Source organism: Hetaerina americana, unplaced genomic scaffold (assembly GCF_022747635.1).
Source record: "Hetaerina americana unplaced genomic scaffold, ioHetAmer1.1.p SCAF_13, whole genome shotgun sequence".
NCBI classification, from domain to species: Eukaryota; Metazoa; Arthropoda; class Insecta; order Odonata; family Calopterygidae; genus Hetaerina; species Hetaerina americana.
The window spans coordinates 13,638,568-13,657,485 of NW_027286403.1; the positions used below are offsets into that span (position 1 = coordinate 13,638,568).

General features: G+C 38.5%; 1 protein-coding gene across 4 annotated transcripts in view; it reads left to right on the forward strand.

Annotated features, from left to right (window-relative positions):
- Positions 1 to 309: 309 nt before the first annotated feature.
- Positions 310 to 18,918, forward strand: part of LOC139686104 (inactive phospholipase C-like protein 2) — a 223,946-nt gene continuing 205,337 nt past the window's right edge. For all 4 annotated transcript variants that reach the window (XR_011700295.1, XM_071583275.1, XM_071583273.1 and 1 more), the window contains exon 1: positions 310 to 629. Coding sequence is in view for 3 of the 4 variants with exons in the window: in XM_071583275.1 (XP_071439376.1) it covers positions 458 to 629 (172 nt within the window). In the remaining variant the exon portion in view is untranslated. The remainder of the gene's footprint in view (positions 630 to 18,918) is intronic.

Genomic DNA, 18,918 nt, shown 5'->3' on the forward strand with positions numbered 1-18,918 from the left:
TCCCGGCGGGGAAAGGCGCCGACGCGCGCGCCGTCCCCGCCAGTCGCTCGAAGCGTCGCGAGCAGCGCGTGGCACACGGCGTCCCTCCTGCGGCCGCGCTCCATCTTGCGCTGCTCTCACCCATCACCTCTCACTTTCTCTCCCGGCCGCCCTCTCTCTCTCTCTCTTGCTCGGTCGCTCGGCACTCGCGAGCGCACGCAACCCCAGGGCGGGCGACCCGACCGCGGCCGCTTCCCTCCGCCGCCAGAAACCCACAGCGCTTTCCGGGAGGGCGGGCGTGGCGCGGGGCGACTGTTTGGTGGGCGGGGAGGCGACGGACAGGGACGGAGAGAGAGAGCGAGATAGCGGGGACCTTCGCGGGAGAGAAGCTTAAAGCCGGGCGGGCCGCCGTCGGATGCCAATAGGGGCAACGTCCCTCCTCCCTTTCACCTGGTGAGCGACTGGCGGTTATCGGGCCATGGCCGAGGGCGGGGGTTCGCCGACGGCGGCAGAAGGGCGGAGGCTGAGCGAGGATTCTGCCGGCGGGGAGGCGGCGGCTGAGTGCGCGCCTCCCAAGCCAGAGAAGAAGGCCAAGAGCGTGTCCTTCCACAGCGGCACCAGCCTGCCCATGGAGAGGAAGATCTCAAGCGGTGAGTGTGGAGACAGACACACGTGGTCGCGCGCGCGGGCCTCCCGCCCTCCTTCCCACGACACCAGGAGCCGAGTCGCAAATATTTCTGTCTCCCGACTTGGGTGCCCCGGTCAATCGAATACGCCCATCTTGGAGCATCTTCAGTCTCCTGACGGCTGGTCCCATGCGATGGGCGGGTCGCGAAACCCCCCTTCCCTACGTTCCCTTCTGTTAGGCGTGAGAAAACAGGTGACGGGAAAACGAAATGTGCTCTCGAGCACAAAACCATTCTTCGGCACACCTTTAGATTCTAGCCAAATGAATGTCGTATGGAAATATACCGTTTGGGAAATGGTTCAGGGAATGAATAGTCACGAGCGGTATTTATTCTCCCCGAGATGCAAAACTGAACTCGCACCGGCGTGTGCTCCGCCGCCAAGAAACTCTCCGAAGCGGAAACCGTGTGGGGGCATCAGCCCCGTTTATGTCGCCCCTCCCCCAAACCCTCCGACGCCCGCCAAATTGAGATCCCCTTGGCAGAGAGTAAACAAACTGAGAGAGAGGGAGAGCCGCCTAAGCCGTCTTCCACGGCCGTCTTCCACGAATCCGCCGGGTCAGAGAGGAGGAGAGAGAGACACAGGGTGGACAGGTTATCCGACTGCCAAGTTTGTCGTGTGGGCCTCACTGTCCACGCGGGTGCCCGGGGCGATGGGTGAGAAGAGACCTAAGTTGGCCCACCCCCGCTCCGGACCCCACCTCGCTCAGCCACCAATCGATTGGTCCGCGCTTATTTCCTAGTCACACTGTAGTAATCTCGCAGCCACCAAGTCCACGCCGTCTCTGCCTCGAGATGTTCGGCCACTACGCGCTGTGGCTGAGGTTCAGGGGAGACCTTTGCGCCTCCTATTAATTTTGACCCCGTCGCGCCGTCTCCTGATACTAAGTGTCAGCTCGCCTCTTCCGCACGGGCGACCAAAGTGGGTTGCATGGCAGATAGCGCATAACGTACTCGCGTCAATTCGATAAGGCTCGACAGCGAGTGCTTTATCAGTCCCAATCTTATTTTTTGTACCAGTCTTATATTGGGATGAATGGAGCGAGAACCAACTAACTCTCTTAGCATGAACCTTTTCCATACATGTATTGATCGTGTCATTTTCACGTGTTATATCATCCCCATCCCAAAAGATCGAAAACAAGAAGTATTTGATCAACATGGTAAAGGCAGAATCACTCTTTCATGAACGAGGATGCAAATTACATCAGCCGGACGCACGAATGCCGAAGATGAGAGACAAAATTGAAAGACTTATTTATCCATCGCAGTTATTTCACATGCCTCCGGACGAGATGTCACAATCCTATTAGGTATCAACATCAAACTGTGACTGAGTGTGTGCCAATCTATATATTATGCAAGTTGCTTCATGAGCGTGCGGAGTGGAGGTTCACACAGACACGCAAATAGGCAATGCGCTCCGTGTTGGAGTTTTATGGACATTCCTACTCTAGTCATATGTAAACACTTGGGTTCAAATCTCTCGCTTTAGGGTTTTCCCGCCGATGACATATTTCACTTGGATTTTAAATACTGGCGTTTACCTGGGTGGTTGTAACTTAAGCTTATCGCTATATTTCAACCGTAAGAATACGCTTAAAGGTTTGAAGTGAAACATTGAAGTGCGATTTAATGGGTCACTAGCTGAATATGAAGCAATATATACACTGTGCACACACAAAATGAACTCTTTGTTTTACTGACAACACTATTTTTCAGACAGCCTGACACCTCCTCTTACTTTCACACTCCTTCTAATTAATATTTACTAGCTTAAGTGATTAGAAAATCCTTCCCCCATTACTTCCTTATTCATTTCTACTTGTATTTTAATTTCACAAGAATATGCCAACCTCTACGAGAGTTACTTAGGCCCCACCTTCCGTGGGAAAGGGATAGCATCCGAGATTCCATAAGTAACTTGCAATCAAAGGATATTGAAGTGGCAACAATATTTATCACTACAGGTATCCTGAAACATTCGGAGCTACTTACACGTGGATGCTTGGAAACTCTTTTTTGATAAAGGAAATGTTCCTGCCTTCCATTAATTATACCCCACACCCTAAATAAACAACGCACTGCACACTCAGGCTGTCCACCACTTCCTTCCTGGGAAGACATTAAATGTTTACCCTATATTTTTAATCTTATATAGGCATGCTGATTGTTGAATATTTAATATATAGAATATTTATTTCATATTTAACATTCTCCTCCAGTAACATATTTCAAAGGCTCTATTCTTCATAGTCCTCTTGTCCAATTTTTTGTGTCACAGAGCCACCGATTTCCATGCTCCATACGAAAGTTTTGACGAACTGCTTCCTTGATTGCAACCTTAACAATGCAGCTACCTGTTCTTCATGAACGCCTCCTTACTTCTATATTTATGAGCAGTTTCGTTGCTCCACTTCCGTATATTGCAATTGTTTTCCCCACAACAGGTTTATATCCTTTCTTCCTTAGCAATCTTGCATTCTTTTATGACTTGGTTCCGCAAATTTAAAAAAAATGTTTTTCCGGTTTTACTCTTTGGAATTCGATATTTTCTTCATTTTCCTTTGAATTTTCTTATTTCAGATGCTATCTGTGACGGAATAGATTTGGACGCCATTCTCACACATTTTCGCAGGCTCCTTCGGTTGCTCTACCTATTATTTCCACCCATCTTCCTCCTACGCTAGTGTCTTTTATTCAAATGTTGGCAAATGGACTCAAACATGCTAGTGGCATATAAGTAAGTGCAAAACCACTCATATATGCGTATATATATTCATATATACGTTGTGTATATGTATTTCTTTTCGGCATTTTAACACTTACTTATATGCTAACTACATTTGATATTAGAAGATTAATCAAGTAGTTTCCTAGCTTTTCATGGAAGCGCGGAAATTTAATTTAAGTTCTAACCATATTGAAACACTAGGAATTGTTTCATCATTATTCGCTCCTTATCACAACGTATATAATATATATAAACAATTAAATGATCACTATCAACATCGTGATTGAGTGCAATTTTACGTAAAATAGAGTCAAGTTTTTAGTGATTACGATTAAAAGTGAATTTAAATCTAGTGAAATAATTCAGCAGATTATTATAATTATAGTTAACCTGGAAACATGCAAATATTTTCGAGTAGTTACCGCCGTTCTGGCCCGTAATGGGTCTTCAAATAAATGATACCCAAGTAATACCGCCTCTGTTGCACGTCATAAAGCCTTATCAAACGAGATACTTTATCTACAAATTTCCCTTATCAATAGGTTCCTGAAGCCTTCCTGTTCGTCACTAACAACTTAATACGATGAATATCCCGAAAACGAAGCAAATGATAACGTAAATGAAATAGCAAAATATCAACTTTTCACTTACTCATTACACAGGATTAAATAAGTCTTAGGAATCTATTACAATTTTTATGTCACAACATGAGTCGCAAAAATGTCGCAAATTTACTGAGTCGACGGCATTTTAATTTGAAAAAGACTTGTAAAAATATTAATTTTCTTTGACCTAACCTAACAATAATGTTTAGATCGTTAAACAAAGCAAGCCAAATAATTAATATAGATAAATATACCAGGTAAGTTAATTATTTACGTCCCATACCGGAAGCATTCATATTTCGTCCTTTTTCTTAGATAGCGATCCAAGAGCAAGCGCGATGTTCATACTAATAGCAGGATTAGTTAGAGTTACGACTCGTACCAGGTTGGCTAGTGATTACTTCGGCCATATTTGGCATAAACGCAGGTCTATAAAAGAATATAAAGCATATGACACTGCCATATAATGGGGCATATGGAACAATGACAGTGGAACACCATATCAAGAAGAAAATATCGAATAGATTCAGTCAGCCGGAAAAATTAAGATTTTCTTGAAACAACTCTCTTGATTTTGAAACGCATGGACTAATAGCCTTCAAATATGACCATCCGTATAATAGCAAAGATTCTTTTAAATGTTTCAAGCACAACAGTTCATAACAATAACGTTTATATAATCTTAGGTTTTATGTTTTAAAAAATTATAAAATATACATATCAATCGTGGGCCGTGGAAGTCCAAGGGTAGAGCGTTGGACTACTGACCGGATGGCCTGGGTTCGATTCCTTCAAAGGCCTCTCTAAGTATCCTCAGTTCCACCCAAGCGTTGATCTTTCGGGTACCAGGTCTTCCTGGGAAACCATAACCGGCACAGGGAAAGGAACTGACCCCACTACACTAATAAGTGAATTTCACCCGCCATCAAGCTTAGCACTGGGTGAACTCTACTATCATCTAAAATGACCTTAGCGTTGATAGCTGTGTTTATAATTATTGAAGAATTAACATAGAAAAAGAGTAGAAATATGACAAAATGAATTAAACATAGAGACATAGTTAGATGTTTTTCTTTTAAGTTACAATGGAATATGTTACAAACGAATATGTTACAAACGAATATGTTAGTTGTATTTGGCAGTCATCCTAGAGTGCATTGATTTTATAATTCCCCAAATACGGAACAAAGCTGTTCACAACGTGAAAACTGCTACAACACTACATGAAGTTTCTTAAAGATATTCAAAATACTGGAAGCTGAGCCACTAGGCACTCGTCTATTCAATGCTTGATTAGTACCATAACAAATGTATTACGGGACGATTCTACACGGAATATCGAGGTATCATTGTGAATTTCGACTACGATAGCTATTTTTGATGCAATAGTATAATTGGAGGCACTGAATATCAAACAGAGAGAATGGACGAGTTGTTTTTCAGCAAACACATCACAACCACAATAGAATTGCTGTAAACACTGACAACTAAAACCATTATCCTCCATAAGAGATTTCTTTCTGAGCAGTTACAAGGCTGGCATTTCAATAACCACATCAACCTTTCCTTGCGGTGGCTCAAGAATATTATGTGGATAAAGATGAAGGTGGTATATCATCATCTGATGAAAGTATGAAACTTCTAACTACAACCAGCAAAATGAATAAAATAAATACAATGAAAAGAAATTCCAAAATGATAACCTTGTCAGATTAGTTGTAAGAAAGTAAATGAAATAAACTATAGGTACATTCAAGTCTTGCCTAATTTTGCGTATTAATTATACTAGTAACTGAACGTGAGACAACTGTATTATTAGACTATAGTTAAAAGTTTCAGAAATAATTGAGGTTTTTGCGAAGAAATGTAACAACAATAATAAAATAAATACTGAGTACGTAGAATTAAAATTAAAAACATTTTATGATTGTGTCTCCGTGTTAAGCGTTTTAAATTTGTCAAAATGCATACATATTGTTCCGTAGATAAAAGAAAGTGACCGGTGATAAAATGACGGAAACAAGTGAATAATTATCATGAAATATTAGAGTCATGAATTATGAGCATTCAACTTATTCATTGAACGAGAATCCTTAAATTGTGGATTTATATGGAGTTTGAGTAACACCTGGATAAAGTTTTTACTGAGGAAGTGGTTTTTACATATTTGAAAACAGCCAGAGCAAGGAATATAAAATCGAAATATTAAGTGTACGTGTTCAATGAATGACAGAATAATTCACAGAAACAGTTGGAACTGTTGCAATGGCTCGTGCTCAATTTATGCGCGGTCGTGTATACATGAGAAATAACCGGATTTGCCGTTCCCAACTAATGACCATGAAATGCGTAGCGTTGCTAAGAAATGATAAATACAACTAATCTCGGGGAAGGAGTAAACTGGCAACTGCCGAAGTATTTATTTGTTTATATCTTGATCTCATACAGCTTTTATTTGCGTCTTTAACATTATGGTTAATCATTATTGCAGCTTTAACGCTTCTATGTAACTTTATCTATTCTCGTTTCAACATTGATCATTGTACGAAAATGTTACGCCGCTAACGTTTTATGATTTACCTCTCCTGAAGGGCAGAGAATTTTTGTGCATATTGCTAAAGGCGTAATTAATACCTGGAAAGCTTGGAATAACAAGGCCGGATGATTAGATAAAATAACCAAAATTCTAGCACCAGGGCTTTTTAAGTTGTTATAATATCAAAACCGAGGCGCATTACTGACATTTTCCAGGGCTATCTGATTCAGCAATAGGCAAGGAGGAGCTAATAAGAGTTTATATTCAGTTTCTAAAGGGTAGAGAAAGATCCCTAACTGCAACAGTTTTGTATTAGTTTTGAAGTTCTCCATGTAAATTAATCGAATCTTTAAGCATTATATAATGCAAAAGTCATGGAATAGCAGTAGAACACTGAGTATGATGAGGCATAGCAACAAAAAGGACAATTTATTTCTCCTGTACGTTGCTACCATGCAGTATCGTGTGACGGTCTCTTTATTTACTTCAGCGCATCGTACTGAAAATAGGTGTTCCTACAATGGCAGCAGACCCTTATTTCTGTGCAAGAGAGTCACCAGCAAATAGTGAGATGCCAATTTGATAAATTTTTGCCATATCTCCATGCATTACCAAGTAAACTAAATTATTGCATATTTAAAATGGAATCATTCCGTGGTTTCCGACGGGTTAACAAGTTACTCGAGGTGACAAATTAAATTCAGTTTCTTTATGCTTAAAATAAGAAAGCCCGTAATTATTTTTTGAATTACATACAGAAGTATATGGCTAAATTCTGATTAACTCTACAGTAGACCTTAAAACGTGTTTAGGAGATATTATATTGGAACAATTCAATTTCACGTTGAACTAAATACCTGATTATTATTTTGCGACAAAGCAATGATTATGCTAAATTGAATGTCCAGGATATTTAGTGTCAGCAGGGAGACTCTTTTTTAGTCGTTTAATGTCTGCTAAATGTACAGCAAAGTATAAATACAGCTTTTACTGACTTAGAAAATATTATTCCTCCCATGAAAAGGTTAATTATGGTAAAATATTCAACTTTATGATGGGCAAATGTAGACGATATATTTTTCTTAAACTAAATATTTTTTTCTTCATTGTTGATGCAAAACTCAAATCCTACGCACACATTTATGCGTGGAGACATTTTATGGAGAAATTCATTTCAAATTACAACAAATAATTCGGAACGAAGAATAGTGATGGATCAATTATCATAGTGATACATCTGAAATATCATCACCGTGTTTTATTGCAATTGGGTGGTATACTTAGGCAATTTTACATTTATATTCGTCAGAAGCAGAATGTTCATATCTCCTCAAAAAATTTTAAAACAATTACGAATATTGGGATCTTGAAACGCAATAAAACACTCCATTTTGATGTGCCATTGATGCTATTTCACATCATTTTCTGTTCAATTTATCTGATCAATCATTTTCAAATAAATATTTTTAAATTGTTTTGCTTTACTCAACGACGTACTTTACCAATTTATTTTCCCCTCTTCTCACCGAAAGGTAGGTTGTAGTTTAATTAAGTTCTCGTCTTCCAATCATCTCTCTTTTCAATCAACCTAAAACATTTCCCTTCCTAATTGACTTATTAATGATAATACACAAGAAATAATAATCTCATATTTCAATTTATTACTCTTCATGACATTCTCCAGGTAAGCTGGAAATTGTTTAAAGGAGTATATCTTATCATCCTAATGGTTTTGTCGCAGTAAACTAACATCGCGTGGTCGGAATAAATATATCCACCAATTCTCCCGTAAATACTCTTGTAACAAGAGACGGAGAATGTATACAAACACGGAACAAGCGCTGCGAATCTCGGCCAACGGAAAACACGTTAACGGACGACCTGAAAGCCACATCCGCTCCCCAAGCTGTGAATGCAATGTATCTTGCACCTCAAATCGTGCTCAAGATTAGAATATGCAGCCTGTAGGTAGTATAAACAGGGAAAAACTTTTTGGGAAATGCATGCCATTGGTTATTGAAATGTATGCATTCAATTTACAGTCATTACACGAGACCGACTTTGCTCAAACACAATTCCACTACAAACAGAATTTAAAGTAAAACCAGTGCTACAAGATTGGGAAGCAAACGAGGTGGTTCGTTTAACTGATGGATATAATACTCACTGAGTTACGTCATGTAACCTGGATTATAAGATTAAACTTTCATTGGTAATAATGCATGAAATGTAAAAGCGCAATTTAAATCTCTAAATTCATGGTGATAAAACGTGGTATGGTCTTCTCTGTTACCAACTATCCGAGGATTTCAAGTTGCCAATAAAGCAAGACATTCCTTAGAAGAAAAGAAAATTAAAATACATGAGGTATATAGTAACGTTTCCACCGAAGTTATGCAGGAAAACGTTTACACAGAGATGCTTATCCTTTCCATTAATATAAATTAGACAGCTGCATGCAAACCGAAGGGTAAACTGAAAGGCACTCAGCCTGACACAAGGAAGACAACCATTTAATCTCAGCTCACACTAGGTACATACCGCCCTCGACTATTTTAGGGGTTCGGAAAGAACCAAAATAATGGTGTCAACAACTTGGTGTGACTTTTTATTACTTTCATTTTATATTTTTGAAATTGAATCGCAAATATTTCGTGTAGCATAATTGTTACGCACGCAATGTAAAAGTCTAGTTTTTCAAGTAAAATTTGATCAATTATTTAAAGTTAAATACATAGGAGAGATCATTTGAAAACTTGCTAAATTATTTTAAGTTCATGAATGTCTTTTTGTCAAGATAATAAACCATATTTCCGTTGTCTGCTTCTTGGTATTCCAATTTACAGATATAAAGTAAGGTGCACAATGACAATAATCCTGTATATTTGCAATGATGGACGGTAAATTTTGAGATGTCATGAATATTTTGTGATAATTTTTATACCGTTTATACTTAAATAATAAAAAAATCAAGAAAATTGAAACTGACTGTTTCGTAACTTAGTCAAACGAAATACTAATTGCTTACTTGATAAATTCAGTGCACAAATATTTCACGAATTATTAGAGCACCTTCAGCTGTTTTATTTGCATGAAGTTAGAACTTTGATTAATTTGACTGTGATAAAAATTAGCAGAAGAACTTCAAGTCCCACCGTGGAGAATGACTCAAAAGACTGTAGATATATTTGATGATTGGTTGGTGAATAATTGGTTGAACTTTAAATGAAAAAACAATATGGAATTTTTCCTTTGTGGAGCCAGTGAATATGCTTGACAAAATCCACCCTGACCATCGCTTATGCATGTATTACAAACTTAGATTTTCTATGCGTTTTAAATACGATATTCCTGGTATTAAACCATGGTAATTGTGTTTTCCAATAGTATATTGAATTCCTTAAAGATACTATTTGTTCTTTTTGACATTATCTAATTCCCTTGAAATTTGTATCCCTTCGTGTTGGACTCAAAAAAATCGTCTCCGGTTTATTTTAAGTTTCTCTTTTTTGTCATGTTTCTTTTTAAATATTAAAACGGTTACGCAGCATTATTATGTCCCGAATAAAAATTATCCATTTTTTATTATCTATTTTTATGGAATTTGGAAACCTTGAATTCCGATAGAGTCGGATGTTATTATCAGCGTCTGGAATTGGAGCAAACAAAATGGAAGAAGGAATAAAGGAATACATGTCACATAGTGAGCGAAATTGAAATATCATTGCACTATTCGAAACTTCATCTCTACGATACCATTATGCAATAGATTCAAATATACATCCTTACTCATGGCACTTAAACCGACTAAACATACAGGCTATGATAATATAATTTGAACGGGAGCGAGTATATAATTCGAAACGAAAAATCAGGATAAGTAATTGAAATTCATTACTGAATTTTTCCAATAGAAGCAAAATCTTGGAACTATAACTTCCTTGCTTGTTCCCTTTAATTAAACAGCAAAAAAATAAGGAGTGTACATCACATTCCAATCTGAATACGCGGCGTTTAGAAGCAAAATGCAAAAGCTAAACTCCTTGACCACTCTTCCTGATTTCTCATCCATAATGTAATTTGACATGATATAATTCATATTTTAAACTGACTTCTAACACATACGGTGGTAGAATAAACATGAGAGATAAAAATGGATCCCATGATTAGTTATATCTTTGAACTGAATTAGCTGAATCTTTTTTACTGCTTTTTGCATCATTTCTCTATTTGCATTGAAAAAATAAAACACTTTATCGTAAATATTTTAAAATTATCTCATTTTATCCGCGTGCTCTTTCTGGAAGTTAACACCTAAGGAAAGCGTAACGCGTCCGAAACACATGCCACATTCAACGTAGTAATATTTTTTTTTAATCTGAATGTTATTTTTGAGGCATTATTAAATTAAAAGTGTCTTTCAAAGCTACACATCACCAACATAATATAACTAACTTTGCATTTATTAATGGTCTAAAATAAGTTTCATTCTCATGAAGGAATCAAAAAGTCAGAGAAATTCATTAATTTGGAAATAATTCACCAACATATAATGAAAATTATGAAATTACTCAAAAATATATTAATCAGTAGTTTCATCGAGCAGTTTAACTAGTTAGTAAATTATTTAATGGAAGTCAATCGTATCATGAAACATTAATTATGGGCCTTTGTTTGCGTCAATCATCCTGGATTCACCGGACAAAAGTGTTGGCACACGTCAGCCATAAAGGGACGCAATATATAAAGTCATAATTATTAAGACAAAATGTTTCACGTTTTTTTAGTTTTTTCAAGTTTTGTCGTTATTTTATCAAAATATATACGGTTCATGCTGTTCTCAAACACAAATCTATAGAGCGAAATTGCGTTGTCGTTGTGATTTTGAAAACTTATCGGATATTTATATAATATAATGATACGTGGGAGGCAAACTTTGGCTGGCAAACAAAAATATGAAAAACTCAGCTTATTAGATGTTCACCGGAATCCATTGAAACATGGAACGTTGCACCGATATATGACAACCAGATTGAAAAGACCATTGTACACTTGGGTGGTGGCATCACGGAAAGCAGATGGTAATCATGTGTTCGAAATTTTCAATGTGACAGTATTCCGAAAGAACGTCGATATAACTTTTATTTCGACTTGTTTGATATGGAGAATTTGAAGGAACCTACAACTCAAGTGCTGATGGTTATCGTTGACAACGATATGAAGAACCCAGAATATTGACGAATCTGTCGATACACGGCCATGCGATATGGACGATATTCAGAATAACGAAATCTGCAAATACGTATGCAGATTGGGAACTCGCGATGTGCTTTTATTGCGGGACTACATTCGTTCGCTAGTAAAACTCCGTCACATGAATGTTTAAAGTCTATTGTGAATTGTTATTATATAAAATATTGGGAATTAAAATGTTGGTTGAAATATACATACACACATATGTTATGCTTCTATATATATATATATATATATATATATATATATATATATTTATTTATTTATTTATTTATTTATACATATATATATACATACATACATATATATACATATGTATACATTCAGCGTCCAGCATGCAAGTAGTTAGCAGGTAGACTGAAATATTATTAACCATATTTCGCAGACTTGTTGCCAATATATTTTATTGAGGTACATCCATGGAAAATAATTCTGCACGCACATATCACCAGTCTCTCTATAGAGACCCACTTTTGATGTAGCTTTGCGTTCCCCGCGCAACAGGCCTGGCTCGACTAAATACTTCACTTCTTGAGTACAGCGAACTGGAATATATTTTTTAATGAATTTCAACATTCTTATCATTGTATTCTTTAATCATAATTCGCAATGCTCAGTGCGCATTTAACTGCTTTGCTCTTCTTAATGAAGTGTTATTTAATATAAGAGGTTACAAGTGATGCAACACGATCTTAGCCTTAAAATCACTCTAATGAAACAACGGATCTATATTTTTATTATGGCTATGGGAAATACCTTTGAAGAACTATCAGTCATTATCACAAACACTATCAAATTAACATTATGGCTCGCAACCCCAAATGGACTTACGGCTTACAAAACTCAAAAATAATCTCTCACAGTGGTCATTGGTTGCATAAACACTTTCAACTTTGGGCTCATCACGAGCCCGTACTTTTCCCAACCAACCTCACCCTAGTCTCACCCCGATTGATGAGCACCCGAAACCATGCGGCCCGCTCGTATTAGAGCGAAGAATCTTACTTGAATTACATATTATAGTGCTCGCTCTCGAAGAGTCTGCGTGAAAGAAAAAGGCCAGCGGCAACGGCTTTCCACTTTGCTGCTTGCCATTCAAATACCCATCGCCGCTGTGGCGACGAGTCTTTTACGGTTCAACAAAAAAAGTCGGGACGGAGACAAGGATACGCCGTCGGCCCAAGTTTGCCCATCGATCGCCTTCAGTTAATATCCACCTTGTCAGCAGGAAAATGGAACAGAGGTCCAGTCAGTCCATAAATCCAATTACTTTTTTTTCCTTTTCTAAAAAATCTCCACACGCACCCTCTCTCTCTATTTAGAAGAAGACTAGCGGGAATTTAACAGTGGAAAGATTCCTCTCCGCCTCTCCTTCCCCCGCCTCCGCACACCCGTGGACGGCGCAAACGAATTTACCATGACTCGCCATTCTCTCCAGCTCCCGCACTCGCCCCAATATCGCTTTCCGCATTGTCTCGTACTCTCCGTAACACGCTCGTGCAAACCAATGGCTGGGCAACGAGGTTCCTTTTTGTTCGTTAGATCATCATCGCTAACAAGGTATAAATATCCCTCTATGTGTCGTATCCGCTACGACAGGCTCGCGGTTGCTCTTGTTATTTTAACGTGTTTTCGTTGAATTTCAGTTTAAATGAATGGTTTTCTTGCACGTAAATTGGTCCCTCAGGAAGAGCTTTATGCTAACGGAAAGGTAAATAGGTGATGGCTATTAGCTGAAAGTGATACTTTTCGTGGATAGTTTACTACCAATGCCCCATCGCAAGTGGAAATATTGGGAAAGGTGTATCAAAATCTGTATGATGAATCTATTTTAAATTTAGTGAATTCTGCCCGCATATAAAAACTATAACTTTGCATGGATGAACAAAGATACAATGGAAGAATCTAATCAAACTACTTTAGACATTAATGAAGCTTGATTTTGGAAAGAGGTTTAGGGGAGTTATTGCAAAATAATACTAAACAGAAATGTTGCTCATTTGTTGATCTATCGTTTCAGTCACATCGAACAATTCTGAACGACCAGATATCCTACGCCATTGTTTATTACCCCAGTGAAAGTCTATCCAATAACCTTAAAATTTCTATCATTAAATGAAATCGGCCAATCGTCATTATCATCATTGTCTTTTCGTCAAGATAATAAATAATATTTCCATTGTCTGCTTCTTGGTATTCCAATTTACAGAAATCAAGTAAGATGCACAACGACCATATTTCTGTATATTTACAATAATGAACGGTAAATGTTGAGATGTGGTGAATATTTTATGATAATGTACGATATGTCGTAATACCGTTCAAACATGAAGACTAAAAAAAATCAAGAAAATTGAAGCTGACGGTTTCGAAACTTGGTCAAATAAAATACTAATTGTTTACTCGATAAATTTAATGCACAACCATTTGCACCAAGTAAGGCACTTTCAGATGTTTTATTTACATGAAGTTAGAACTTTTATTCATTTGATTGTCTATCGCAGGTTGGACATATCTTTTAAGTCGCATCGACCATATCTTTACAACCAGATTTTCTACGCCATTGTTTATTACCCCTATGAAACTCTGTCCGGTAAATTGAAAAGAAAATAGTCCAGTCGTCACGCATCGTTAAAAACTTAATCTACCCAAGTTTAAAATATTAAGGAACGACCAAAAACTATCTATGAGTAATTTTTGTGTCCGTTATTTCACTAAAATGAACGTTCTTTTAATTTAATTTGTTCTAATCAAGAGTATTTCCTGGTAAATGACTATCAAATATCTTTAAGCTTCATTGAAGATTAATGAAGAAGCAGTTAGTGCCAGTGGTAAACATGAATCAATAACAACTTTGATGGCCGATTGATGATCTAGTGATTGAAGTTAAATGAAAGTTTGATTAACTCATACTTAAAAACACACGATGCATCACCAAATCTCAAACGTTTTAATTAAAAATCGGGCACTTAAAGAACGTTGTTTCGCAAAAAGAATTAATCACAGGAATAATTTCAGAGGGATAGGCTTACAGACGGGGAAGGGCATATTTAATCCTTAATTTTATGACTATTTTTTTACATTTTAAGGAAACTAATCAAGAAAATATTATGCAAATCTAGTCAAATAAGCCAGAATACATCAAGTTCTAAACACCGTTGCAGATTTTATTTTTTTCACATTACAACGTTCCATTTGTCCGTATTAAATGAAAGCTTACTCTTGGTAGATCTTTTTTTGATGAATAACGTGATGTGATTGATTGTTTTCAGTCGAACAGTAAACTCAATTCACGTCTTGGATCCTCCAGAGCACCAGCTTCCACAGACATTTGCATTACCATGCTGGGGAACATATCTCGAAGTTGATTACGACCACCTTTCGAAGTCTTGAAAGTCGTCCATGAAAAACCACCGCTTTTGATATTTATATCATATATTTGATCCAAAATATATTTTCGGCTCGATAGGAGGGTTTCCTACGCAGGGGCCGTCGGCGTCGTCGCATAGAATTCGTCTCGAACCGCCTCCCAGGCTCCGGAGCCTCACCACCACGCTCGGCACCTCCGCCCCCGCCAAGGGTCTACTTCGGGATACCTTCGCTCAGAGCCCTCGCGGGCAACAATGAGCTGTCGAGCACACAAGTGGCCGACGGAGATCGTGATAAGGCCCTCCACCGTCCTCAGCAAGTCCGCCCGTCGGTGGTGTCAAGGTACGATTCTCCCCATTCTCGGGGCAACGATCAAACGAAACGGAGAACTTGGGCTAATGAGACCGTTCGAGGCGAGTGAAGTCATGACACACGATATCCCAAACAAAGGACTTTTTTCTTTTCCCAACGTTATTTAATTGCATATTTCCCTTGTCAAGAGAGTTTGCGCAAGATCGGAGCGAAGGCAAAGGCGAATTTAGAACCAAGGTGACCAGAGGAATACATCGAATAGACGGACGAAAAAAGAAATGAAGAGCCATTGAAAAATGAAATTGGTAATATGCCATGGGGGACCGCGCGTACGGTTGAAATAGCTGTCAAGGGCAGACCGTTTCCATAATATACACATATTGGTTGGGATGGAATTGAAATGAAAGACCCGTTATGGGGAGAAAATGAGTGACAGACCAATCTAAGGATGGAGTAGAGCGCACGGCAATTGGACTAAAGGTTTTTGCAGGAATATCCTTGGAGGGAGGGGTAGATAGCTCCACTTTTTCAAAGAAAATGCGGGAGATCCCATGACATTAACTTTTGCCGAGGTCATCCTGTAATGCAAATGCAATGCGGCAATTTCAAAAAAGAAAATTTTCGGACTGTGACAAGATGCTTTACTGGCTAAGGTATTCGACCGAACATCGTGGGTTCTGGGTTCGAATCCCGGCGAAAACAAACGAGTTTTCCATTATTTTGTTGAAATGTAAGAAGAGAGAGACTTCAAACTATATAATTGTTACATCTCAATATGCAAACACTGATGGGAAGGGCTTTTATCCCTTTGCTGTGGTTTATATCAATGGGGCTAAATTCGAAAACATAATTCACGGTATGGTATAAATTTATTCACTAATTGACTAAAATTCAAAATCGTAGCATACATGTATATATATATATATATATATATATATATATATATATATATATATATATATATATATATATATATATATATATGTATGTATGTATATATATATATATGTATATATATATACAATTATATACATATATATACACACATGTATAGTCTGTATACTTATGTGTGTATATATAAATATATACATACATAGAAGTCTCTCTGGGCACCCACAGCTCCACCCAAACGGTGTGATTTTTCAGGTACCAGATCTTCCTGGGAAAAGCACTGGCTCCGCAACCCTGGTGTGTGAATTCACACGCCATCGCTTCTTCAGCTATATCACCCATTCCATTCCCATTTATTCACGAACCCAAATACAAAAACAAGAGATTGATATGTGATTAGCTTAAGTTGCGTTAGAAATGGAAAATCAATGGAAGAATCACTCGGATGAAAGGGACCTGTTTCATCGGCAATTAGGGTAACTAATGGTCATGGCACTCTTATATCCCCTGTTAGGAATAGGACATAAGCAGAGGAATAGGTGCATTCGCACTTCGTGCGTAATGTAACCTTAGGGTCCTACAAAAAATAAAATCAGTAGTCATTCGCACAATTGGAAATTTTACTGATAAAAACCAAGTGCTCTACTTGATTCTTTCTATTTGTTACTCTAATTGTGTAAGTGTTATAAATTTATCCTAATGTAATTCATAAAATATGCCTAATTTACACAGAAATATTAGATTTTTTACCGACAAACTTCCAATTTATTGAGAAAGCTCTGCAGCTTTTAATTTCAATTTGGCATAAACATTGAAATAATATTAAATTCCTAAGAGTTAACCGCCAACCAGTTATGGCCAGCCGAAGGCCATGCGCCCTTTATTCCAACTTTTTTAAATTAACTATCTGATGGCTTCATCAGAAAACACTCTCTAGGAATGAAAATAAACAAGGAAAAAACGTTCAGTCTGTCTGTTTGGTGAATTTTAATGCAATGCAAATGTGCCCCGTCCTCGTCAGTGGCTATAATGTACGTGACTTATTCCCAAGTGATTTCTCTCCTCGCACAACAACCTGTGGCTCAGAAAGACTCATCATTAGAGGAATGTTTTTTATCCTTAAGTCTAAATTTTTTTAGGTATGGCACTAAATACTTCTTGCCTTTACAATTCATAAATATTTCAACGGATCATTGGTCATTTTTTGACGGAAAATTTCTACTTTCACTTTAAGTTATTGCCTTACATTCAGGACGTCTTAATAGTTTTTATTAATAGCTATATAGTTTAAGTAATAGGAATAATAATAATAGCTTAATAGTATTAGGATAACATACTTGATCTTTCCTGTTTTTTTAATGATTCGGCATTTAAAAACTGGTTGTTTTTTTTTCTCTTGGCCACTACGTCTGCCTTCGGAATCCTGGCTTGTCATCAGGTGTCCCAAGGAGCTAAGAGCCAGAAAATAACACCCTTGCCCATTATGGAACACCTCCTGCATTCGGGTTGGGAAGGGAATGAGCCTGAAATAGCTGACTAACCTCTGCAGCGATAATATCACCGTTTTCATGGGCTTCAAATGCCCCATTCTCTTTCACACAACGATCGGGATTTAATAGCTCCCAGTGTGCTCACTCCCAAGGCATAATCACACCTTGACTAATTCAACGGAAGGTGCAAAATGAAAACATAGCGACCCTACAGGAAGGGAGCCCGCGAAGTTTGGGTCACGGAACATTTTTATGGTAGCTGAGGAGGCGATAAGACATTAGAACACTCCGCCCAACGCTGAACGTCCTTCCACCCCCTCTCCACCTCCCCCTCACCCGGCGAACGCAGAACGCCTTGGACGAACTTCGACTCGCCCGGTGCAGCAAATCCCCAAAAATCACGCTCCCTAGTCCACAGACTATCCCTTTTCAAAGAAACCCCCCCCCGCCCCAATCCGCCCTTTCCCGCGCGCAATCGGCAACTTCGTAGGCACCGCTCCCCCCCCCCCCGGGAGCTTCCCCGAGGCAGTTACACCAAGGCTCAAGAGTCCGCTCTTCACCGACTAACCGACATTTCGCAAGCAACAATTCACAACCGGATGCGCTCATAACCATGGCATTTCATAATGAGCCTTTGCATCATCTGCATGTGCATCTCCGCACACTTAAATAATGAACTCTACTAGAGTAGCGGAAGCAAGTTGGAGAGTTGAAACCGTGCATTGATGGGCTTTACTTTATTGCTATCATTAGAGCAGGCAACCGAGCTCAGCCATACATATCAATACAAGTGGGTGGGTAATGCTTATTAGTTTTGTGTGTTTTTAGATAGGAGAGTGTACGTTGGCGACTGTATCCATGTATGTCTTCTCCCATCTGTAGGGCCTAGAACGTCTTTAAAAAGGCCTTCCACACATAACCCATCTGAGACCCGATGGAAAATGCACCATTACTGTAGCTTAAACTTGGCCTTTTGGCATGGAACATATCGCTCCAGCCGTGCGTACGCAGTCAAAATAGTATGTGCATCGGCATCCTCACCATTACAGAGCGGAAGATACGA